This window comes from Artemia franciscana, chromosome 20 (genome assembly GCF_032884065.1).
Source record: "Artemia franciscana chromosome 20, ASM3288406v1, whole genome shotgun sequence".
Lineage (NCBI taxonomy): Eukaryota > Metazoa > Arthropoda > Branchiopoda > Anostraca > Artemiidae > Artemia > Artemia franciscana.
The window spans coordinates 28,839,280-28,865,338 of record NC_088882.1 but is presented as its reverse complement, the minus strand read 5'-3'; the positions used below and the strand labels follow the sequence as shown (position 1 = coordinate 28,865,338).

General features: G+C 36.2%; 2 protein-coding genes across 2 annotated transcripts in view; both read left to right on the top strand.

Moving 5' to 3' along the window:
* The window catches only part of LOC136040342 (xylosyltransferase 2-like), a 189,241-nt gene that overhangs the window by 79,097 nt on the left and 84,085 nt on the right, over nt 1-26,059 (top strand). The window lies entirely within an intron of this gene.
* Nucleotides 703-12,995, top strand: LOC136040038 (protein ROP-like). Its single transcript, XM_065724104.1, has 2 exons — nt 703-1,923; nt 12,813-12,995. The coding sequence occupies exons 1-2, from the start codon at nt 703-705 to the stop codon at nt 12,993-12,995; spliced, it is 1,404 nt and encodes a 467-aa protein (XP_065580176.1).

Here is a 26,059-nt window from a genome sequence, read left to right as displayed (position 1 = left end):
CCCACCCCTATTTCTCAAAATCGTCTGATCAAAACTAAGAGAAAGCCATTTAGCCAAAAAAAGAGCCAAGTGCGGAGAGTCAAAATCAGACAAGCATTAATTCAAAAACGTTCAGAAATTAAATAAAAAAAAATTGTTTTTTTAACTGAAAGTAAGGAGCGACATTCAAACTTAAAACGAACAGAAATTACTCGGTATATGAAATGGGTTGTCCCCTTCGCAATCCCTCGCTCTTTACGCTAAAGTTTGACTCTTTACCGCAATTCTACTTTTTAAAAACAATTAAGAACTTTAGCGTAAAGAGGGAGGGATTGCGGAAGGGACAACCCATTTCATATACGGAGTAATTTCTGTTCGTTTGAATTTTTAATGTCGCTCCTTGTTTTCCGTAAAAAAACTATTTTTTATTTATTTAATTACTTAAAGAGCAAAAAAAAATGGCAATTGTAAAAATTGTTGTTAACAAGGGGTTGCAAAAATTAAAGAATCTTGAAAGAGAAAACGAAAGTTAGAAATTAATTTTTCGAAAATTTTTCGAAAAATTAATCGAAAACGATTATTGCCTGAGCAATAATTTGAATGTTTTAATTCAAGCTAGAAAAATACCTGAAAATCTAAAATTAGTTTATTTCTGATGAGATAAAATGAAGTCGCTAAATAATCAGCGAAAAAAAATCTTAAATAGTAATAACCCAGGTGAAAATGACTTTAAAGAACCTTGTTGGACAAAAAGTTATTAACGAAATTCTCAAAAGTAAAAAAAATGGCACAGATTCGAGAGTTCTTGTTGTTGATCGGTTTTCACCGAGAATGCTTTCCGCCTGCCTCAAAATGTATGAAATTGCCTTGGAAGGAATCACACGTGTTCAGGATATAAACAAAAGTACGGAGCCATTGCATTATTTGGAAGCAGTTTATATTTTGTCTCCTGCAAATGATTCTGTAAAACCTCTCATCACCGATTTTGGATTTCGAAGAAATCGATTTTCGGATTTTTCTGGATTTCGGATTTCGAAAATCACAGATTTTCTTTTTCGAAGAAAAAGAAAAGAAAGGAGAACTCAGTACAAAGCTGCTCATGTATATTTTACTAAAGCCTGTCTAAAAGAGCTCTCTAAAGAACTTTACAAGCACATATCTGGAAAGTACAAAAGAACCATGAAACATATCAACATCGCTTTCATTCCATGTGAAAGTCAGGTCTTTTCGCTTGATTTTCCTGATGGTTTCCAATGTTACTACAATCAGAACAAAATCTCCCAAAGGGCTGCTGCTATGGAAAGAATGGCAGAGCAAATTGCCACCCTTTGTGCCACATTAGGGGTTTATCCTGCTGTGAGATATCGAGCTGATAATGAGAGAAACATCGAATTCGCCCAAATTATTCAGCACAAGCTTAATCGTTACAAAGCAGATGACCCAACCATGGGAGATGGCCCTGAGAAATCCCATTCACAACTTTTAGTCATTGATCGTGGAGTGGATGGCGTCTCACCTCTGTTGCATGAACTTACATTTCAAGCCATGGCATATGATTTGCTTCCCAGTGAAAATGATGTCTACAATTGCTTGAAGTCAGGCGTGGAAAGAAATGTCCTTGTTAATGAAAATGATGACCACTGGAAAGAACTACGACATCAGATCATTGCAGTAGCTTTCCAAAATATTTCAAAGAACTGGAAGACCTATGTTAATAATTTAAAGAAGAGTCTCACTGCTGGTGACAAGTCATCAATTAGTGATTTACTTATACTGATCAAGAAAATGCCAACAATATCGAAAGGAGCTACTAATCTGCATCCTGTTTGTTTACATTGGAGTGGATGTGTCTTCTGTATGTCTCTTAGCCTTCTACAAGATGAAGAAAGTCCAAGAAGTAGGCGTGAAGTTGCCCCTCTACAGCTTTGGGAGACCGCCACAACGGTGAGAATCATGTTATCCTAAAAAGTACATCAATCAATGGCTAGAGCTAATAACCCAGTGTTATATAACAAAAGAAGAAAAATTTGAAAGCTTAAATTTTAGTTTGTTAACTTGAAAAATATGATTATGATATTCGACAAATAGAAGGATATTTCTTATGCTTACCATTGTCACAACTGTCGATCAAAAGGCCAATGTTTATGAATGGCATGTGTTTTTATTCGTTTTACTGCAGAAGTGGAAACACCGAAATAGCGAGAAATTAGTTGTACTAATTGGTCAACACTAATATGTTCCAATAGAACAGAACAGAAACAAGTTCCGCCGAAGAACAGAAACAAGTTGGTGAAAAAATTTGTGAAGAAAAGAATCAGCAACAGCTATGTTACCATAGGATGGTTTGAACTCATATCTTTCAGTTGAAGAAGACAATCCATCAACCACTCGACTATGGCAACTGTTAATAAATGATATATTACTGAGCATATGATTAATATGAAGCCATAGAGAAACTTAAGACAAGTAGGAACTATGACATTTTCTGTTGTAAAACATATTAGACAAAACAGTGACGAGTCTCCCGTATATTATTATTATCTTTTTATGTCCCTCTCCCTACATTATAAGGACGTAGAAACTTCGTAGGGGTCTCAAAATAGCCTTAGGCTCTAGTCCACTTTTTAGGGTTCAAAAGTGACATGAGGGAAACCATCCCTCCTCCTGTATCGTGTCTACCTCTTGGACTCTTGTTCAACCATGGCATCAGATAAGAATTTTTACACAGCCATTTCCATTAAAACGATGAAAAGGACATGATATATGATTCCAGCGGCAGGAAGGGGCATGAATCCCATGGATTAGAAACAAGCACTCTATATTATTCGAATGGTCTTCACAGATAACATGTTAGTAGAAAAAGTGGGCGTGCTGCACCTTTTTAAGACCTGAGCCAACCAGAATTGAAATTGAAATAATTGAACAAGGAAATAGGGCTCATGAGCCGTCCATCGCCAGCTTTTTAACAGAAATGTTATCGTCTTGTTTGTTGTTAAAACCTGAATCGTGGGAGAAACGTAGATCTGTTGTTTAGGATTGGAGGCATAAACTATGTCAATTAAACCTCCAAACCTTTCCTTTTTATGAATAGTTTTTATAGCAGAAAGTTAGACATGTCCCACCTTATTTAAGTTAGAATTGTGGAAGGATTTTCGTGATTGAAAGGAGAAAAGATGACCCGTGGAAACTAGATGCAAACATGAGATTAGTCTTGATCCGGTACCAGAACGGAAAAAGTCTAAGCGTCAGAATGACTTGTTTCAAAAATGAAACAAATAAAAACTGCAGAACTTTGCAGTCATCTCGGTTGCAGCAGTAGCTGCAACCAAGTAAAAGACGAACCTCGGCCAATAGAAACCCAAAATTAATCATTTACAAACCAAGACGAATCGAAATAAAAAGTAAACCACTGGAATCGCCATGACCGAAAACCTTGTTAAGGAAACTTACAGTCCCCTGGCTTGAACAACAAGAAAAATCTTTTTTTGGCATGGGAAGCACTGATTTGTTCCTTTTTCACTGCTAGAAGGTTACTGGAACATCATAGAGAACTGTTCAAGGGTTCATTTTAAACAAAATTGCTATATTTAGTATCGTTTGTAAATAAAAAAACCAAATATTTAAAATAAAATCAATTTTTGACCAAATGGCGTCATAATCATAGATTACAACCATAAAAGAAGAATACTTTAAAACTACCCTGGATCGCGATGACAACGTAGTTCGTTCTTTGCTAGTCCTGCTAAGAACAAGAACTAAGAGTTCATATGGCACTTGTGACGAGGTTGGAAGAGCCAAGAGCTCATATGGTATGAGGTCTAGCAAAATTCTGAGAATCAATAGATTGCTTTAAAAGGAAAATCAGAGGCTTAATGCCGGTCGGGATTTAAAATAAGAGTTCTAAGTCGCGAGGTCCGTCTAAATATCAAAATTCATTAAAATCCGATCTCACCTACTCCTAAGTTAAAAATACCTCAATTTTTCTAATTTTTTCATTCCTTTCAGCCCCCCAGATGGGGGGCTGAAAATAAAACAAATCCCCAAGTAGGTCTGGAATTCTGCTTAAATTAATAGATACAAAAAGAGGATGTCAAATTTCATTCCAGAATACAATGGCAAGCTTTGTCAATGAGTCATTTGACATTTGTATTTGTGGTTTTTTGGATATCAAAGCTGCCTTGATACTGTGGCTAATAGGACGTTGGCATTTGAAAAGATTTTTTTTTCCTTAGTTACAGCATGTCCAACAAATTAGTAAATAATATCGTGTTATTCTAGATCACAGAATGGTAGTCAAACCCTCTCCTCCTTTACTCAGACAGAAAAATATTTATACTGCAAATAAAAGTGAATATTCTGCAACTTAGCATGCTGTTGATAATGAAACCTATTAGTTATGTATGTCAACTTCAGCAATCATGGCTTCCTCCTGATTTCTGCATTGGGGAGGGGGAAGTTTCGAGGGGGGTAGTATTATACAAGAGACACTCGAGAATTTGATCTGCGAATTGGATGCATTACCTGCCTTTCGCGGTGTTAATACCAGACAATTATTTTCGGGTCTCTGAAAAAAAAAAAAAATTAGTTGGTATTTTTGGTAGGTTAGGTTAGTTTAGGTTATGCATTGAATATAATGTGCTCTTCCAGAATTGCTTGTTGTAATTATCACGATTTTGTTGTCATTATCACAATATATTTTCATCATATTTTGTTATATTTCATTGGCATTAATCAAACTCCACTTCTCGAGTGCTTTGCTCAGAGAGTACCCCCTACCTCAAAATTCGAAAATTGTCTAAAATCATATCTATATCATAGGTTATGAAATAGATTAAATACTCATAAGAAAAAACTTCGAAATTTTGAAAATCGGCTTAACATTCTACGTTTCGGCAGGTAGAAACATTTCGATTGTTTTTTGGGTATATTGAATAAGAATTGTTCGGGAATTAAAATAACTAGGATTTCTGAAGAGGGATCGGCCCTATCCCCTTTTTGCACACGTATCAGCCTTAGGACTTAAGTAGCAAAGGATGATAAAAAGTAAAACAAATGCTCGAAAACATAGCCTACTCTTCCTATGACAAAATTAAAGTAACAAATTAAATCAAAACGGTACTTACGTATTATACCAAACACAGTCCAGAAGGTTGCTGAATGTGCGATCTATAAAAACCGGTTTCATAGCCACAAAGACATATAACAGGTTACAGAATGCATTGGACTTGTACAATTTGAGCTATATATTTGCACGTTAGGGATAGGGATAAGGTTAGGTTATTTTACCGCCTCCCTCCTCCTAATGTGCAAATGTATAGTCCAAATTACATTAGACTATAATATAAACTAAAGCATTATATTATCATGCTTTGGTATATTTCATTATGATTAGTCTAACATCACTTCTGGAGTGTGTTTGGTATAAAACATAAGTACCATCAAAATAAATCCACGAGAAGATGAAACCTAAACGATGGCACTCGCCTAAGTATCAAATTTTAGTTTCTGATGCTTCTATTCGAAAACCATTAAAAATACTCAAATTATCAATTATGCAGATATGCGAAGAAGACACTCGAAAAGGTTATGCAAAATGAATATCGATCTGTGGCTCCGGTTTTTTCCTTCCTTGTGACTAATGCCAACCATTTATAAGTAGGCTACCGATACAAATGGTATCATCATACCATTTTTATGGGTCTTGATGATGCAATAACTATTTATAATTTTTGCTGAACATTATGTTTCCAATTCATTATGTTCCAATATATATATATATATATATATATATATATATATATATATATATATATATATATATATATATATATATATATATATATATATATATATATATATATATATATATATATATATATATATATATATATAAATATACATATACAAGTGGTTGATGTATATGACAAACTTCTATATTGGGTATTCCTAAAACATTCCTCTCCCTTTCGTAACATTTGAATAGTTCTTGATGTGACCCTCTCCAGCTGATGGAGCTCTCCCCAATGTGAAGGTTGTAAGTAAGCTCATACGTGGCAGATATTCATATTTAATATTAAAGAATATGAAGCACCTCCCTAACATTTACCGCAAATTATTCTGTTCATCATATCTACTCTGATGCATTTGAAAACCACCTATTTTGTTTAGTCTGCTTTGTTTAGTTTTCCTGAAGAATGGAATTTAGAAATCGGTTTGGTAGATAGTTATTAGAAAATGAAGAAAACTGCCTTTTTCATCTAATGGATCACGTGAAAAATATCAGTGCATTAATATAACTTTTTATGTTAATTACAAGATCTTATTTATATCATTAAACATAATTTCTATTCCCTTGAGATTAATTTATATTAAATATTAAATAATAACAATAATAGCAGCGCATTAATATAACAGTACATTAGTATTAATATAAGTCGTAGAGCTTAAAAAAAAAAAACTGAAAAATAGCTCAAAGAGCAAAGGGCATGAAAAAACGTAATGGTCACTCTTGTGAAAACTGGAGTGAATACTATTTTGCCTTCTTCCCCAAATAAAATTACATCCCCCAATCTATGAAAACCTTTCCTGAAAGTTTGATCCCCCAGCCGTGAAACTCAAATATGTATATTTTCATAGCTATTCTAAAATTAATATGCAATATCTGTACGGAAAATACTCTTTAACCTGGGGGCATTAGTTAACAAAATAAAACAACCACAAATATTCTCTTAACTCAATTGGAAACCAACTGGTTGATGGTTAAAGCAGTCCTGAGAAATATACTGTCTTAAACTATCCCTCGCATTACCTCCCGTGAATGGCTAGGTATTTCTACTTTAAGGTGATCTTTTCATTTTGCTAACCAGCTCAAAGGAGTTACATAGGCTGGGACAACTTAGATTAGAGTTGGGGGGGGGATTTTTTCAGAGTTTGTAGAAGGCTGGAACCGTGTTTGACTGAGGAGGAGTTTTTGCTGGTGTTTTCAGCCCATAGTGCAGCAATGATGGTCATTCTGCACCAGATATAGCCTACTCACTGCAGGCTTTATATGATACGCATGTGTAAATTTCAAAATGGAAGGTGAGTGTGGAAACTCGAAAAATACGTAAATTGTGTAAAAATTAGAGGAAAATATTTAAAGCTGTAAAAACCTTGAATTTTTCTTGGAGAGGGGTACCCGAATACCCTTCTGTGAACACATGCTGGGGCCATATCACCTGCTTCTAAATGTATATCTCTGTTTTTTGCAATGCTCACCTAATTAGTGAGGTTAATTATAATTTAGTCATGCTTCACGATGTATCGGACTTAGTGGAATCCATAATAAGGCTTTATCGGTATACGCAATGTTTTTTGCAAAAGTTATTAGTGAATCCTTTTATTGCAGAAGTAGATAGTTTACTTTCTAACTAAAAATGATTTTTTTTTTTCAGAATGCGGATTGTAGAAACATAACAAAAAATTTTAATTATAATAGAAATAAATTGCTCTTAACTTGAAATTTTCTTGAATGGTCGCTTTGTGGTCAATCCAGAAGTAGAATATTGTCAATAATTCATTTCAGTAAAACAGTATTTGCGTCTGAATTTCGAATTAAAAGATGGTTTCGTTATATTCTGTTGTGATTATCCAAGTTGCGGCATGTTCACTGGCACCAATTCATGAAAATATTGGAGGATGAATGTTTTTTTCAAAAATATAGGGGATGGGGAGGGTAATTTTTCCGTTTCCTTCTGTGAAACTACCGATGATCATTTTTAGAAACCTAGGGGTGGGGCAAACAAATCTTGGGTTCAAATGTGCCCCCTCCTCCAGTTTTCGTCTCTACTTATGTTTCACATTGTACATTTTACAGAGAACTGAGAAAATGAGCTAAAGTATAATTATGCAAGGATCTTTGGACTGGACCACCAAAGTGAGTCCGTGGTTCCTCGAGTATTTTTTATTTTATTTTTACTTTTATTAAGATTTAGTTCTTAAAAAAGGAAAGTAGTCTCCTGATGCAATTACATAAAAAAAAATAACTGCAAGTAAGGAGCGACATTAAAACTAAAAGCGAACAGAAATTATTCCGTATGTGAAATAGGTTGTCCCCTCCTCAACGCCCTGCTCTTTATATTAGATTTTTTTATTGTTTTAAAAATATAGAACTATCATAAAGAGTCAAAATTAATATATTTTGGTATCAGATGTGGTTAATGTTCAGGCTTTTATTTTCTTGCTTACTAAATTTATTTTGAAAGTCAAGCCTTGACATTCCAAAATAAAATCTCCATTTTTCAAGTCTATAATACATTAATAAAATGATTTCTAACTTTGCTGTGCCTATAGGGGGTAAGTTATAAGGGGGTAAGGGATTTGTACCTTTATCTTGTATTTAGCGGCTTATCTCTATAACTTGTTATCTCTTTAAGTCGAACTGTATGCAGAATGACCTCTTTAAATCGAACTATGCGTAACTCGAAAAAAAATTTGGTCCCATGAATTTCGAATTAGCGGGAATCGATTATAGACCTTATTGATTGATCTAGCAGTACTCAGGGGACGGATCATAAATCAAAATCATATAAAAACATAATGTCACATAAGACCTTTTGAATTACCCTAGCTGCATTAGGTGCAAGTCTGTGCATTGGTCAGGAATGTAGTTGGGACCCCCCCCCCCCCCTCAAAGAGCTTGTCTCTCAAAATTCCAAATACGTGCCTGATTATTCATGTAAAAATTGTTGACTTATTAAACCAAGTCCAGGAATACGGGTAACTTATAAGAGAGGATACTGGTGCTAGTATCGATAGAAAAACAACAATGCCACCTTGCGTTTGGCGTTTTTTTTTGCCTTTTTAAATTTAATAATACGATACAATTAGTTGAATTGACGTAATTGGTATAAATAGTGAAGTAATAAGCATCTCAAAATAGTTTCTGAAAAAAAAACACCATTATGAAGCTTGAAAAATTCTTAGAAACTTGAAAGTGCCAGAGGGCGCTGGTATTATCAGTTGCCCGTAGTTTTTTTGTTGGAACCCTGCAGGAACCAGTTAAAATCATGCTTACTCTCTTCTAAACAGATTTTTGGAGTTCTTGGCCCAACATCAAACAAATATGTATCTATAGGTAAGACGTCAAATAAGAAAAAAGAGAAAGTGTAGAGAAGTGAAGTTAGGTTAATCCTGAACAAATATGACGAAACATGATGATAATATAATATTTTAGAGACAAATTGTGGAAACTGTGACAAAAATTGAGGAAACAGGGCCGCGAAAATAAATTATATTAAATACCTAACCCAACATAGCCTAACCCCTAACCACTCCTATATATTAAAAATTTAATAGAAAGGCAAATACATCGTAGTTTTCTCACTCAAAATAAGCAAACCATAACCGATCCAGGATGAGAAACCGGTTTCTGTTAAATGTTAAATTTAGTACCCTAATTTGTTCAGCCCTCTTCTCCTTAATCTTGGAAACTACCTTTAGTGAGGAATATTTTCATTGAAAATAACTTTTTTGGTCTTTCCAATGAAAAAATTAAAGAAGACGACAAGTTTGGCCCTCCCCATCCTGGTGTTGAAAAACATTCCCCTAGAATTTTGCTGAGGTTTGACGCCCCTAGCATTGTCTTACAATAATGTGCTAAAATAACATTCCCGAAACTGTCTTAATTCGTGCCTCATTTTGCCCCTGAACTAATTTAAAAAAAAAAAAAAAAACAACAGTAAGTATTTTATTTCAAGAAGAATATTCTTGAAAGAATTTTCTTTCTGAAATTTCAAATTTAGTCTTGATATCTCAAAGTCAGTTTCAACATTAAAGTAAAAGGGTCAGATTAAAAAAGTTAAACAATAAATCTGCATTTTCGTTATATTATTCACTTGACGTTACCTTAATAAGGTAACGTCAAGTGAAGTATGGTTGAAGATTATTTCTGGAACCTCTCTTTTGTCGTCTTTGAATTGATTTGTTTAATATTCATTCCACCAAAGAGATCCATTAGTGCAAATTGATTGAGTAGTTACTCCAAATATAAGATTGTAGTTACTCCAAATATACCATTCACAAGAAAAATGAACAATATTTGGGTATGGCATAAATGAAAGAAACATTTGAGGGGGGGCCCACTTTAATGAATCGCTTACACCAGGTGGTGCGGGTCTAGCTTGTTGGAACTGGGCTGTGCGCAGGGTATCCTGAGTTGTAAACCAGGTGGTGGAAAATAAGAGCTCTTTCAGAAACGCGTACTATGAGAAGAAGTTGCTTCTATTTTCAATCAGGATGATAGAAGTAGCATATAAAAAATATTATGCCATATGTTAATATTAGCTATAACCAATTTGAGCTTCCAGCCTTTGTTTAAGAAAGTCAGTAGATGTTCTCTAGCTAACCTCAGTCCACAACCAGTCAAGAGTGGAGTGCCTCAGGTACATGGCTTGACCCAACATTATTCAATATTTATATCAGTGTTGCTCCTGATTGCATTGAACCTAGGCATAGCTAAGCTAAGGAATTTGAGGTGTTTATATGCAAAGTCTGGGACAAATTAGTCATTTGTTGTTTTTGATGAACTATGGTACCATATCGTCACTCACATTTAAATATCATTCCTCTTTCCCTCTAAAAAACATGCTTTAGGTATTGGGCTATAGCCACAAAACTGAAATGGTGTTAGAGGCCTTTTTTATAGCGGAAGGGATGGGGAAGTGGTCGAAGGCTATAAAAAAGCTCATTTTTGAAGGGACCCAGTTGTGGCCCTGTTTTCCCATATTTGGAACCCACTGTGCCCCCTTAAATGGTATAGCTGTTGGATGTCTAAAAAGTTATAGATGAAGCTCTATAGCTTGGTAAAAAAATTACTTCCGATGGTTTTCGTAAATTAATTCTTTTTTTTTTTCTTTATTCAGTGTCAAGGACACAAAATTTTATGATCGATTTGTATCTAGGATTTTAGAAGAACCGAACGTAAAGATCAATGTTGATAAGTTTATTAAGCCCCTCGCCTAGTTTAGATATTTTTTATGATATTGTCAAATCACAATAAATTTGACTACAAAGTATAAGAACGTATTTGAATTTTTTTCGAATATTTTCTGTTTTATTATAATTTGATTGCACTTTGCAATAGATAAGAATCAGCGATACATTGTTTTACATATTTATTATCCAATAGGAAAGAAAATCTGTCAAAAAATTTACTTACAAGACATTAATTAATGAAACATCTTTTGTAAGGGGCTACCCACTCTCTATCACCTGGTTTCCATATCAGAGAACTACTTGTTCAGCCAGATTTGGCATAGTTTAAGATGTGGTATTTAAATCTGCCTACACTCTAGAACTTTCTTAAGAAGGGACCTTTCACTACACTAGTGGGTCTTAATCTCCTCGATCGCGTCAATAGTGCGACTTTTCAAAGTTGAAGAACAGCTAAGAAGGGGGAAAAGAGTCTCCCTCAATTATTCATTGTATTTTTATTCATTGTAAGGATTAGTCAAATATCGTGAAGTTTTTTTAATAATCAAAAATACATGAGGCCGACGGTTCACATATAAAAATTGGAAAATGATTATAAATTGTTTTGCTATTTGTTGAAATTTTGCCCCCTAAATTTTTTAAAACTCAAATGAAATACATCCTTTTCTGTGAAAAATTGATCATGTCGTTCGTAAATACACGATCACGAGTTATTTCACTAATTTAACGCGTGATTTTCTTTTTTCTTTTTTCATTATTATTTTAATTTGTGTAGGATGCTCTTAGGAATATTTAAGTAGGTTCTTTTTATTATTATTTTTAATTTTCTATGCCTTTAGGAATGTTTATGTAGTTAATCACTACGTGTTAGTAAAATTTAAATTTTTAACTTGCGTAATGATTTATATCTGTAATAGTTAATATTTTGTTTATTTTGTAAATAAAAATAAAAAAAAAGGAAAAAAAAACCTGGATTTGGTCTACCTTAGAAGATAATGAATAAATTTGTTTGGATTTTGTGCAAATCGCGGACATTGGCGAAGAACTCACTTTATTGTTCGATAGGTATTTGATTTTAATTCTTTTAATTTTTGGTCTTTTATTGAATTTTATATAATTTTTTGGCAGTTTTCTTTCATTGGTTTTGTTGTACTTTCCGCGCTATTTTTTTTCCTCGATCATATTAATTTGTTCGCGCTCTAAGAAGAGAGGCGGCTCTTCTCTCGAAATATTCATTTTCTGTATTTTCTTCATTATTTTCATTTGGTCTTTAAAACCCCGTTTTTGATCGTTTTCTTTCTTCATGGTAATAAACCAGGACTGGCTAAACTTCTTTTTAACGAATCCCTTCCTTTACACAAATGAATTATGGACTCTATGAGTCAAAGTAGAATTACTACCGGGTCCGGGGAAACCGACGAACATGCTACCGCGTACCGGGAAGCCAACGAACATGCTAACGCGTTTGGGAAGCCGACGATCATAATAGACCTGTGACGACCCCCAGACAGGATGAGAACACCCTGCGACTCATCTCCACTAAAACTGTATTCAACATAGGAACACTCAACACCCGGACTTTAGCCAAACCAGGAAAAATGGATTTACTACTGAGAGAACTAAACCGACACAAGTGGGACTTAGTCGGGCTATATGAGACACACCTCCCCCGAACCGGTGAAGAAAGAATGTCTGGAACCTCCCTCCTAATCTCGGGACGCACCGATGGCACTCACAGACAGGGTGTTGGATTCATCCTCTCACCAACTACATAAAAGGTGCTGATATCCTTCACGCCAATATCAGAAAGGATAGTAACCATTAGACTAACGGGATCCGTGTCAAACCTTACCATCATCCAGGTGTATGCTCCAGACTCTGCTCGAAGCGATGAAGAATGCAAACAGTTCTACTTTCAACTTCAAAATGTCACCGACAAAACACCAAAGAAAGATATGCTCATCGTTATGGGCGACTTCAACGCTATCACGGGCAATGATCAGATTGATTGGAGAGATGTAATGGGACCGCACGGCCATGGCTGACTGAACGGAAGAGGTGAAAGGCTAAATACTGTCCGTAGAGAAAACGACCTGTATATAAGTAACACCACCATTAAACACAAACCACGCAGTAAGGTCACCTGGAGATCCCCCGACGGAGTAACTGAAAATATGATAGACTATGTGCTGATATCTAAACGCTGGACCTCAATAATGGATACTGTATCCCTTCCTGGTGCAAACTTTGATTCGAATCACTCACTCCTGATGTCCAAACTCAAGCTAAGACTGAAACGACTCCCTAAGACGACAAGAATCCCTGGATTCCGGACAGAGCTGCTTCGCAACCCCATAAAAATAGGCGCCTATAGCACCAGCCTATCGTCAAAATTCCGAGCTATCTTAGAGAACTTCACCTCCCTCACTACCGTCGAAGAAATTGATCAACTGGCTGAGCATGCAACTCCTGCAGTTTTGGAGACAGCAAATGATGTCCTCGGGAGGAAAACAAAAGACGAAAAGCCATGGATTACTGAAGAAATAATCCAACTATGTAACCAAAAGCATCTCTGCAACAACAAAGCTGACCCCTGCAGCCGAGACACCTATAAATATCTTAAAAGGAGAATCGAACGGGAAGTCCGAAAGGCCTTGTCTAACCATGTTACCGAGAAATGCAAGGAACGCAAAACCCAGTTTAGGAACGGAAACAGTCAAAAAACTCTTCAAAACAGTTCGTGAACTGTCTAGCAGGAAAGATCCCATCTCCACAGCAATCCTAGACAAACAAAACAATCCCATCAACGACGCAAAAATGAAACTCGAACGATGGAAAGAATATTTTGAAGATAAATTAAATCCGCAGATCATTGCCGATCCCAGCATCCTAAACTCCTTCCCCATTAATGATCGAGAACCTCCACCACCACTCTTAAAACCAGAAACTGAGGCAGCGATAAGATCCCTGAAACGAGGGCCCAGGACCGGACGGTATCACTGCTGAACTAGTTAACATTGATTCAGAGGACGTCGTCGAATTGTACCACAAAGTTGTGTCAGCCGCATGGTCAATGGCCCACGTCCCACTGCTATGGTGTAATGCAGCAGTGGTCCCAATCCACAAAAAAGGCTCAAGAAGAGAGTGTGAGAACTACCGCCCGATCAGCTTGATCAGTCATCAAACTAGAATACTGACCGAAATTCTCCTACGTAGAATCCAAGCAATTACAGCCTCTGTTCTGGGTGAATACCAAGCTGGCTTCCGACATGGACGATCGACCATTGACCAAATAAGACATTACGGTATCCCCAACCAAATCGTCACGATTATTGAGAATATACACAGCCAATCTAGAAGCCTTATACTCACCACTGATGGACTCTCTGATGAATTCTCAACATCCTCGGGAGTTTTACAAGGATGTATTCTCTCGCTCCACCTGTTCAACCTGTTTCTTCACGCCATACTATCACTGATACCAGACGAACATGGAGCCAAAATAGGTGGAGTCCTAGTAAACAAGCTTGCCTATGCTGACGATATCGACCAGCTTTCTACAACGGCCGCCGATCTCCAAAGACAAGCAGACTGTCTCAACCCACAAAACCTTTTGGCATACAAATTAATCCCAAAAAAACGAAAGTTATGGTCACGTCACGCCAAAAACAATCAGCAACTCCTTCCGTAATGATTGACGGCCAGGCAGTTGAAACGGTCGAGCAATTCGTCTACCTGGGCAGTCTCCTCACAGCGGACAATTGTCATACCTCCGACGTTAAACGCCGCCTAGCTCTGGCTAGTTCCAGTTTTAAAAGGCTCACAAATATCTGGAAATGCCGAAACCTGTCGAACCAGCTGAAAGTTAAACTCTTCAACAGCCTGATTGTGCCAATTGCTACATATGGGTGTGAGACCTGAACCCTGAAGATCGGAAATGAGCGCAACCTACGTGCATTCAAGATGATATGTCTCCGTCGCATTGCAAGAATCACCTACACTGAACATGTGACCAACGAGGAGGTGCGAAGACGGCTGAAGTCCCCCGATACAATCCTAAATAAAATCAAACGACAACAACTGCGATGGCTCGGGCATGTCAAGAGAATGGACCACGACCGTCTACCAAAAATCTCCCTCGAAGGAACCATAGATGGATCTCGACCACGAGGAAGACCTCGGAAGAGGTGGATTGAAAACTTTGGCCGAAAGCGCATCGTAGAGGTGACTCGAACTGCACACGATAAACAACGTACCGAGGCCTAGTTGATGCCCTGTCAAAAGAAGTGGCCCCAAAACGTCCCACGAGGATGGACAGGACTTAGTAAGTAAGTAAGGTTAAACTTCGCTGAACTAAGGATGCTGGGGCTGTTTTAAAATTTTCATTTTAGTTTTAATGGGCGTATGCTATTGTAAGTCCCTTTTCTTTTTTATATGTATATTTTGCTGAAAACGGCCCTTGGTCATTGGGCGGAATGTTCATTCAAATTAGAATTCCACTGTCTTGCAAAAATAATTCCCTATTGTTCTTCTTGTTATTGATGTTTATGATGGAAAGGCAGTGTGGTTTTCTTCGCTATTTGAGACCATAAATCCACATTCCTAAAAATCGAGAGTGGTTTCCATTGGAAGTCAGTGACGTTTTGATTTAAGGTATAAAATTATGGCCTCATATCTAAAAATTATATCATAATATTTACGGGGCCTTTCAGAATATTCGGGTTTATCAAAATCTAAATAAAAAAAAAATTACGTCCAAGTTGCTGGTATCTTTCGTAGGTTCGTCACATGCTTCTAGTGTTCATCAAACCATAGGAACTTCTTGTTTCCTCATACAACTTTTCTTTGCTATATCTACTGAATTTGACGATAGGAAAGAACAATGCTTCAGAGTAAGTAGTAGTTTAACAAAAAAAAGAAAAAGAAACTTCTGAATTGAACATTAACGAAGCAAAAGAGACACAGTTTGTTAATGTTTTGTTGTTTCCTCTGCTTTTTTAATGTTCACTTCAAAAGATTAGTTTTAAATTTTTTTGTTTTTTTTCACCTAAGAAAGTGGGTGAGGTGGCTTCGCCCTCCTCTTGGTATTTTTCATAATTTTCTATGTTCTTATTATTACTCCTGTTTAGAAAGTGTGCCCCCCCCCTACCAAAATAAATTCTTTTGCAAATACCCGCTATTGTGCAATGCTTATTGGCTGGATGGTCAACCTTTATTAATCCTTTATTAAAAAAAAACAATTTTTTTAACTGAAAGCTCAACGCCCCACGCTTTACACTAAAGTTTGACTCTTTCTCTCAAATCTACTTTTTAAAACAATAAAAACTTTAGCAGAAAGAGCAGGCGTTGAAGAGGGAATAGCCCCTTTCATATACGGAGTAATTTCTCTTCGTTTTAACTTTTAATGTTGCTCCTTACTTTCAGGTAAAAAAAACTTGTTTTTTATATTTATTTTCTGAACGTTTTGAATTAATGCATGTTTTGATTTTGGCTCTCTGCTCATGAATACTTAAAACGAAATTTGCATTTTTTTTTTTTTTTTTTGGCTAAGTGGCTTTCTCTTAGTTTTGATAGGACGAATTTGAGAAAAAAGGGGTGGGGGAGGAGGCCTAGCTACCCTCTAATCTTTCATCTGCTTAAAAAGGCAACTAGAACTTTTAATTTTTTATGAACATTTTTATTAGTAAAAAATATATGTAGGCTGATTTAAGAATTAACTTACGTAACAAACTTCTATATTCATATATTTTTAGTGAGTACATGTGGGGGTTTACCCCGTCGCTAATACCTTGCTCTTTACACTAAAGCTTAAATTTTGTCCCAATTTTTTAAGAATAACCCATGAATCACAAAGGCCATAGAATAAATAGTTGAAATTACAGAAAATACTTTAGCGTAAAGACCAGGTATTTAGGAGGAGCTAAACCCCTCATATGCTTAATAGTTTCTGTTCGTTTTAAGTTTTAATGCTGATCATTACTCTCAGTTGAAAAAAAATTTAATTTTTTTTTTCTTGGTTTTTTGTTTTAAAGAATGCTAAGAATCATGCACCTCCTTCATGGAAATTCTCTTCTCTAATATGAAATTCTTCCATGGAAAGATCCTCCCATTTAACCCTCTCCTCTCAACCCCCTCCCCAACAAAGGAAAAAAATCCGTCAGAAAACGTCTGTACCCTTCCCAATAACCATTAGTATATGTAAACACTGGTCAAAATTTGGAAATTACAGCCCCTCTTCCCGGGGCTGTGAGGGAGTAAGCCGTCCCAAAGACATAGTTATTAGGTTTTTCGACTATGCAGAACAAAATTGGTATCTCAAAATTTTGACCCGTAGACTTTGAGAAAAAATGAGCGCTGCAGGGGGCCTAGGTGATCTCCAATTTTTTCCGTTACTAGAAAAGGGCTTTAGTACTTTCAATTTCCGTTATTATGACCCCTCTCGCAACAATCTAGGACCACTGGGTTGATCCGATCACCCCTGGGAAAAAAAGAAAAAAACAAATAAACACGCACCCGTGATCAGTTTATTCTGGCAAGAAATACAAAATTCCAAATTTTTGTAGATAGGAGCTTGAAACTTCTTAAGTAATGTCCTCTGATACGGTGAATGCGAATATGTGATTTTTGGTAAGATTATGTGACTTTTAGGGTGTGTTTCCTCCTATTTTCCAAAAAAAGGCAAGTTTTCTCAGGCTCGAAAATTTTTATGGGTAAGACTAAATTTGATGAAACTTATATATTTAAAATCAGCATAAAAATCCGATTCTTTTAATGTATCAATTAGTTTAAATTTTCCTTTTTAGAGTTTCGTTTACTATTGAGCCGGTCTGCTCCTTACAAGGTGAAAAACTTGATAATGCTTACTTATAAATTTCGTTTAGCTCATGCAATCAAAAAAAAAACATAATTTTCAGTGATTTTCAAATTGTGAGTGAGCTATCACTGAGAATTTGAATATATCCCAGAATTTACTTGACAAAAGTCCCAGAATATTAAATAATTGTGAAATTTGCCGAAGAGAAGGTTCGGTTGATATATGCCCATATACCCCTAATGTGCAAATATATAGCCAAAATTATATCATTATATAAAATAAAATATTATGTTTTCATCATATTTTGGTATATTTCATTAGGATTAACCTAACTTCACTTCTCGAGCGTGTTCTGAATAATAAAAGAGTACCCCCCCCCCCGCTTTACATCCTTCTGAGAAGTTTTCATTTCTCTTAAATCTTTTCCTGCAACGTCCTTCCGCCTCATTTGCGGACGAGCTACTTTTTGTTTGGCCCTAGACGGTTGTCCGACATGGACGATCTTTGGCAATCTACCTTTTTTGGCAATAAGCCTTTTTCTTATTATAACCATATAAAGTGGGATTGTTCCTCTCATTTTTTGCACAGCTTATATATTTCGGCCCTGTATTAGCTGTTTTATGGTATTTAGGCCCATAAGAACAGTTGTTACTGATATTAACGGGGGCCTTCCAGCAAACTTGTCTCTCAAACTTCACATAGCAGAATAGTGCAAAGTTGTCCTTATCTCACTCCGGCAATCACTCCAAGGTGACGCTTATAATAAGGAACCACAAGTTTCTAATGTAAAATTATTTTTCCTCTTCCTATTTCGGATTAAAGACCTCATCCATAAAATAACCCCCCAAAAAGGGCCATTTTTTTCTGATTAACTTCAAACACATTCTTAAGTCGTTGGGCCAGTTTACCGCAATACATAAGAAAAAATGCGATGAAAAATCACTTTCTGATTATGGCCTGGACATCGATAAGATTTGGCCCAAAAATTACCTTCACTGGGAATGTGCCTTATTCCGACGAATATTTTGTTTGTCACAGAAAAAGGTATTTTGTTGTGGCAGAATTTCTTTTGCAACTTGAAAAAGCACTTGAATTTCAAAATACTTTTTAAATGAACCCTACCATGTAATCTAAGACCTTCAATTTAACACAGTCAGCCCTGTGAAAAAGGAAAATTTTGCTTACATTAAAATGAGATTTTAAATATGGTGTGTTTGTGACAAAACTCTATTTTCGGCTTGTTGACCATACAAAATTGATTCAATTTCTCAGGTTTTACAATCTCAAGCTTTTAACATCTATTTTGGCTAATAATGATGTCTAGGATACAAAATATCACTTTTTTTGTTTCCCAATTTGAATATTGGTTGAAAATTTCACTAGAAATTTCATTTCCGTTCATGTGGGCCCTTCTCCAATATTCTGCGACCACCAGTTTAAAGCGATTTTTCCTGGTAAAATAAAGATACATCATAACCCTGCAAAACATTTTTATAAGAATTAAAAAATTTGTTTTCCTAATGCACACCTGCAAATTATTATTTTGGTAAATCTGAATTGTAGTCCTTATTTCAGAATGAGCTTATATTGGGAAACGCTTCTCACAGTGCAGTTTCTTAGAATACGCGTGAACGAATATTCGGTTACTATGTCCGTGGTTCGCTCTTTACTAGGTTGTAGCTGTTGCTGCAGCCTTGATTATTTTTGTAACTTATATTTTGCATCTTGTAATTAGTAACCAGTGGCGAAATTAAGTTTAGTTGCTGGTAGTAGCCTAACTGAGTCCTTAGCCTAATAGTAAGGCGAAACACAGACAGGGGTTTCAGTCTTTTTCTAAATAAATTCTTAGACCTGTCTTTACAATTGAATAAGATATTGTCTAAAAAAGGTTCTAAGTCACGGTATTCGCTATTCATGCACAATAGAGGGACTCATCCATCCTAATTCCCTTTTTGTTTTCGGAACATTTGTTAAAGAAGTGGTACCTGCTGTCCAAAAATCTGAAATATGGCAAGGATTAATAATCACCACAATAGAAAATTTGAATTTCTTGTATGCATATTTTCAAACACAAGTGTCAGGCAGGAGATATATGAAAATTTACAACCCCCTTGACTCTAGCGAGGGGGTCTAGTTGCGGGGGCTTGGATATGTGGAAGAAATTTTTTAATCCATAGCTGTGGTTTCTTTTGTTGCACACCTCGACTGCACATATTCACACAGTCTGATGGTTTAATAAGGATTCGTCTTTTTTCAGTCAGAAGGTGGAGAGATATGAAGCTATTCCCCCAGAGACTGTCGATCGGACAGTACGTCTGTAAATTATTGTTGTGACTGGTAAAAGCGGTAAAGCTTTTATTTACGGTAATTTTACAACACTACTATAAATAGCATTTTATGATAAGTTCCTTAATATATTTTTATTTGAGACTGATACAGACGGGTAATCACGTGTATATCGTAGGTGAGCTGTCCCGGTCCCCCTTAAAAATTGTCTCTCGTAGCCTTAAATATTTTCAGTAGTGCACTTTTTGCCACGCGCGCAATGTTTTGAGCTAAAGTGATAGAGGGCATTGACGCAATTTCGTCGAAATCCTGGGGGGAGGGTAAAGTCGGTGCCAATTTTCCCAAATCAAGGGAAAATGACAGTGAAAACTGAAAAATTAGCCATATAATGAAAAAAGGTTAAAAGTATAAAAAAGAAAACTGAACCGTTTCTACAGATGCTTGACCTATGCAGACCAATCTTAGCTTTGACAGGATATTTGGAGAAACTTGTGACAAACTGGGATCGAGGGGGGGGGCACAAACCGAGGTCTAAGAGGGGCAGTTCCCCTGCCCCGTAGCAAATTACGCCGTATATATATATATATATATATATATATATATATATATATATAACTTTACTGTTCTTTTTTTTTGTTTGCCTTTGCTCTCTTTGTTTTGTTTTATTTTATTTTGTCTTCATTTGTTGTTTTGTCTTTTGTTGGTGTTTTGTCCTTTTGTGACAGATTTTCAATAAATAAATGAATAAATATCTAACTTAGCCCTGTTCTCTGCTGCTCGTGTTTTAATGATTTAATCTATTTGGATCATATACGAAGTATGCAATGGCTTTAGAAGAGGGCATTAGTAGTTTTGAAGTGGCGGGGGCCTAGAATTTAGTAGACTAGCTTAAATGTAAATTTCAACTGAAAAATCTTGCCCAAACAAAAGGAGATAATCAACCCAGCCCCTTTCCCTTAAATTAGCCACTGCCCTGGAGTTCAACTGTCCTCTCCCGAATTCATTGAATATTTTCTTCTCCTCTAATTTCATTGAATAGTTTTTTTAGTTAAATTGTAATTATCAAGTTATTGAGTTGAATCAAGAGGTGGCAACCACTCTGTCATCTTGTGTACCTATCGGAGTGTCGCTTGTTCCGACATGCATGGTACGCTTTCGCTCTCCCTGGCCTCCGATCCCATCATTAAATATTTCTCATACGCATGGCGCTCCCAAACTGAGGGGGTGCTCACTTTTGAAAATCAAGTGGAACGGGGTGCGTTCCAAGTGTGGCGGAAACTGTGTCATAGTGTGGGGGAAACTATACCATGCATCGTCAAACTGTATGCTACGTGTGGTGTTTAATGTACATACCTGATGACGGGACTAATCCCTCCCCCTTGACACAACCTTGTCTACGCGATTTCTGAAACTGGACAACCTCTCGCTTTTACAGATTATAACTTGTAGAAATTGTTCTTTATGAAAAAACGACATCTGTGATAGATTCCAAATATTAAAACTATCAAGAGTATTTGCTATTCGGAATTTGAGGTTCCCAGAGGGGAAACTCTTAGTATTTCCCCTTATCTTTTCTATTTATCTTTCCCTTTTATATACCATGATAATTCCCTTGTGCGAGGTATTCTTCGCAGCATGAACGAGTTAATTAACGCAACTCTGATCAAAACAGTGAAATGTGTTAGAATGCTTTATTATTGCGCCTTCAATCAGTGATATATTTTAAAGGGCTTCAAGTGATTAATTGGAATATTAGTGGTATATCACTCGCAAAGTGGCGTTTCGAAATTACATCAGAAAAATAGTGTCTGGGCCTGTGTAAATTTGCCCAGTGTCTGGGCCTGCTTAAGTCTGGGCTTGTGTGTCAGAATTATTGATCTCACTAAACCTCCCTTAATCATTCTGTTTCACTATGGCAAGTATAAAAGGATGTGCAATTTTGTTGAAAAAGCTAAGAATTCATTTGAAAAAAAGATAACATAGGAAAAATGAAGAATTAATTTTTTTTGTTTTAGTCTTTGCCTAAACACTATCACGTTATTAGATAATATTGGAGGTAGGGCTGTGGGGAAAGGTCAGTTACGATAAAACTATAATTTTGGCTTTTTGAATGTCAAATAACAGAAAAGTAGGTATATTTTATTTGTGAAGTTTAAAAGAAAGGCTACACATAGGTATATACATGGGGGGAGCGGGGCTCTGGGTCCTTATCCCCGAAAAATCTGTTACGGGTATCCCATTGTGTTTCGCCTTGAAATGGAATTCAGAAGACATTCTGATTTCAAGACCTTCTCCCGTGCAAGGAGAGGTAAGAGAAATGAGATTATGTAGTGTCTGTCTCAATTTTACGCGCGCAACATTTCCACATTGCTTGTCAGGAAATTCTAAGACATCACTACAGGATACGGTAGGTTCTATGAAGCTGGTATTTGCAATGGATAACGTAAAATAGTAAATCCACAGTATCACGTTTATTTAAAATGTTAGAAATATGGCGTACACAACTTTCTGCCTCCGAACCTGTCTCTACATGAATCTCTATGCCCCCGATCGCACATTATGTGCTTCTTCTATGGACGGATTGAAGGGTTACCGAGCCCAAGTCTTTTCGATGTCTAAAAATTCGTGTGATTGTCTGCAAAATCATGTTATCATGTTGCGGAGCACCACCACAGTTTTTTATTGCACTTGGTATCTACCAATTGACTTGTAGCGATCGTAGGCTGAATTCGGTCGGTCTGTCCAGGTTTCGCTAGTTTCGATACTTCCAGGTAAGCTAGAAAAATGAAATTTCGCAGGTGTATCAGGAAGCAGACCATATTAAATTAAAAATCGCCTTTTCCCCAATTCGACAATCTGGGGGGGGGGGCTTTTATTTTGCAAAATTAGAAAAAATGAGGTATTTTTAACTTACGAACGGGTGTTCAGATCTTAATAAATTTGATATTTAGAAGGATATCATGTCTCAGAGTTTTATTTTGAATTTCGACTGGATCCAGCGTCATGGAGGAGGGGGGGACAGGAAATCTTAGAAGACGATTAAAGCGGAGAGATCAGGATGGGAAGGGTGGGAAGAATGAGTCCAATATACGTGACTGACCTAGCCGGACCGGATCCACTCTCTTTGATGGAGTTAGGGGGGGGGGGAAGTAATTCGAAAAAATTAGAAAAACGAGGTATTTGTCACTTACGAATGGGTGATCAGATCTTAATGAAATTTGATATTTAGAGGGATTTTGTGTTTTAGAGCTCTCATTTCAAATCCTACCAGATCTGATAACATTGGGGGAGTTGGAGAAGGAAACAGGAATTCTTGGAAAACGTGAAAATTGAGGTGTCTTTATCTTATGAATGGGTAATCGGATCTTAATTAAGCTTGATATAGAAGGATCTTATGTCTCAGATTTTCTATTTTTAGGTCGACTGGATCCGGGATCATAGGGGACTGGAGGGGGGAAACACCAATCTTTGAAACCAGAAATTTGGGAAAACACTTAGAGTGGAGAGATCGGGATGAAACTTTATGGGAAGAATAAGTATAAGTTATAGGTACGTGATTGACATAATTGGAAAGGATGTGTTCTCTTTGGGAGATCTGGAGGGGGGGTGTTAATTTGGAAAAGTTAGAAAAACTGAGGCATTTTTAACTTTGGAGTGGGTGACCGGATCTTAGTAAAATTTGATATTTAGAAGGAACTCATGTCTCAGAGCTCTTATTTCAAATCCTGACCAGATCTGTTGACATGGGGAGGAATTGCAGGGGGAAATTCAAAATCTGGGAACGCTTAGAGTGGAGAAATCGGAATGAAACTTGGTGGGTAGAATAAGCAAATGTCGTAGATACGTGATTGACGTAACTGTACCGGATCCACCTTTTTTGAGGGAGATCGACTTGATGAAGTCTTTTTCACCTATTAGACCATCTGGGGGGCTGAAGGGAGAGGAAAAATTTGAAAAAATGTGGTATTTATAACTTACGAGTGGGTCATCGGATCTTAATGAATTTTGACAATTAGCAGTACCTCGTGACTTAGAGCTCTTATTTTAAATCCCAACCGGGATTAAGCTTTTACTTGTTTTTTTTTTTTACTTGTTTTTTTTATGATTATCTGCCGTCTATAATTTGATAACAGCACAAGATAAAAATTTAGTTTTGTTCTTCTAAAGCGGGATAGTGGAAAAAATACGGTGAAGTTCCTCCGAAGTTGCAATCGCCCAGTAATTATCCAGAAAAGCAAAATACGAAATTTATTGATACTGTAAGAAATTACTGAAGAAAATCATTAAGATCTCGAGTTTAGGGAATAAAGAAGACGTAGCCCCCTGTTCGTGCCTGGGGTTGTCTATGAAATCATGGACTCAATGAACTCCATATGATTCAATATGAATCATGAACTCCCATTACAGAGGATTTTCATAGGGGATGCTAGTTGCCTAGACCCCCTACATGAAATCCTTGCTTTTTCTGAATCCCTTGTTACAATCACGTCCCCGTAGATACGATAAAATAAAAAGAAAGTCTTTTCAACTAAAAATAAATAGCACATCCTAAACTGAAGATGAACTGAAAATATTATGTGAGGGGATTACCCCCTCCTCAATAACTCGTTTTTAAAGAATAGTAACACAAAGTTAAAAATCAGCGTAAAAGCGAGGTATTGAGGTGAGGGTGACCCCCTCATATACGTAATAATTATTCTCGTTTTAAATTTTATATTGTTCCTTACTTTCAGTTGAAAAAAAACCTGTTTTTCAATTAATTTCTGATCGTTTTTTAAATAATGCTTAGAAATTCGGCTCCCCTCCATGGGAAGTTCTCCTCACGCGAAATACCTTCTCTCTTGCCTGGAAATCTCTCCAGACAGCTCCATTTTAGCTGCAAATTACCCCTGTAAAATTTCTCCGGATGATTCTGATTGAATTTTTTTTTTTTTCCATAGTACTATTTCGTTTGAAAAAGACTAATTTGTTATCCCTCCTCAGTGGAAAAGTTCTCCCCCGATACTTAAATAGCCTATCATATTTCCACATTATAGCCACACCAGCTTAAGCCAATTCTTTTATATATGTATTGATATTGAATTCTGTTTTTAGAGTTTCTGTTACTATTGAGCCGCGTTGCTCCTTCCTTACAGTCCGTTCCCTCGAACTGATCCATTAGTGGATAAAAATCAAGAAAAAATTATTTGTATCCCTTTAAAAATATAGATGCAACTTGTTTTTGGTAAGACCATGCATAGTGCTATACAATTGTTTAATATGACTGACCCCCTCTCCACAAACAGCACTATTACCTACATTCATATTCCTAATTCACATACTTTGTTGCATATTAAAAAAATAATGTCTTAAAATGTTTACACGAAAAAAAAGAGAAAAAAACTCTGTTATTAATCAAGATGAGTTCTGTGCAAACAACGAGTTGTTTGCTAATCCATAGCCTATGCAAAATGTCTGTTCACACGCGTGTGTTTAATTTGCAAAAATCCTTTGACTTAAAAAACAAATAATATCTAGTGGCTTTTAATGCCCTACTGCAAACAGTGGATCGAACGCTCTTGAGTTTCAAGTACTGTTTCGGTCTGATTATCGTCAATATAGAACTTGTTTATGTTCTCCTCAATTAGGCTGTATTTTGGAATTGTTTTTTTTTTTTTTTTGCATATATTGTTAGTTTTCAGGAATATTCTGGAATATAGAGAATGACTATGCGCACAAGGTTTGAGAGAGTTAGAGACCTAGTTCCCCATTATTTTTTTTTTAACCAGAGAAATTCACTGGCTCGTTTTGTTTTGAAAAAGTCTCGTCAAAATAAATTCCTGTCGCGATTTAGAATCATATTTGAAGCCTTACTCAAAGGTGCTTTGGTCTAAAACTGGGAGGAGGAGCAATGTGACAAGTGTGTTAATAATTGACCAAATTGGACTTAAGTCCATCAAATCTATACTGGACTCCTAAAAAATAGCATATATCTCCTGACCTTGTAAAGAGTACTTTTAAGATTTCCTA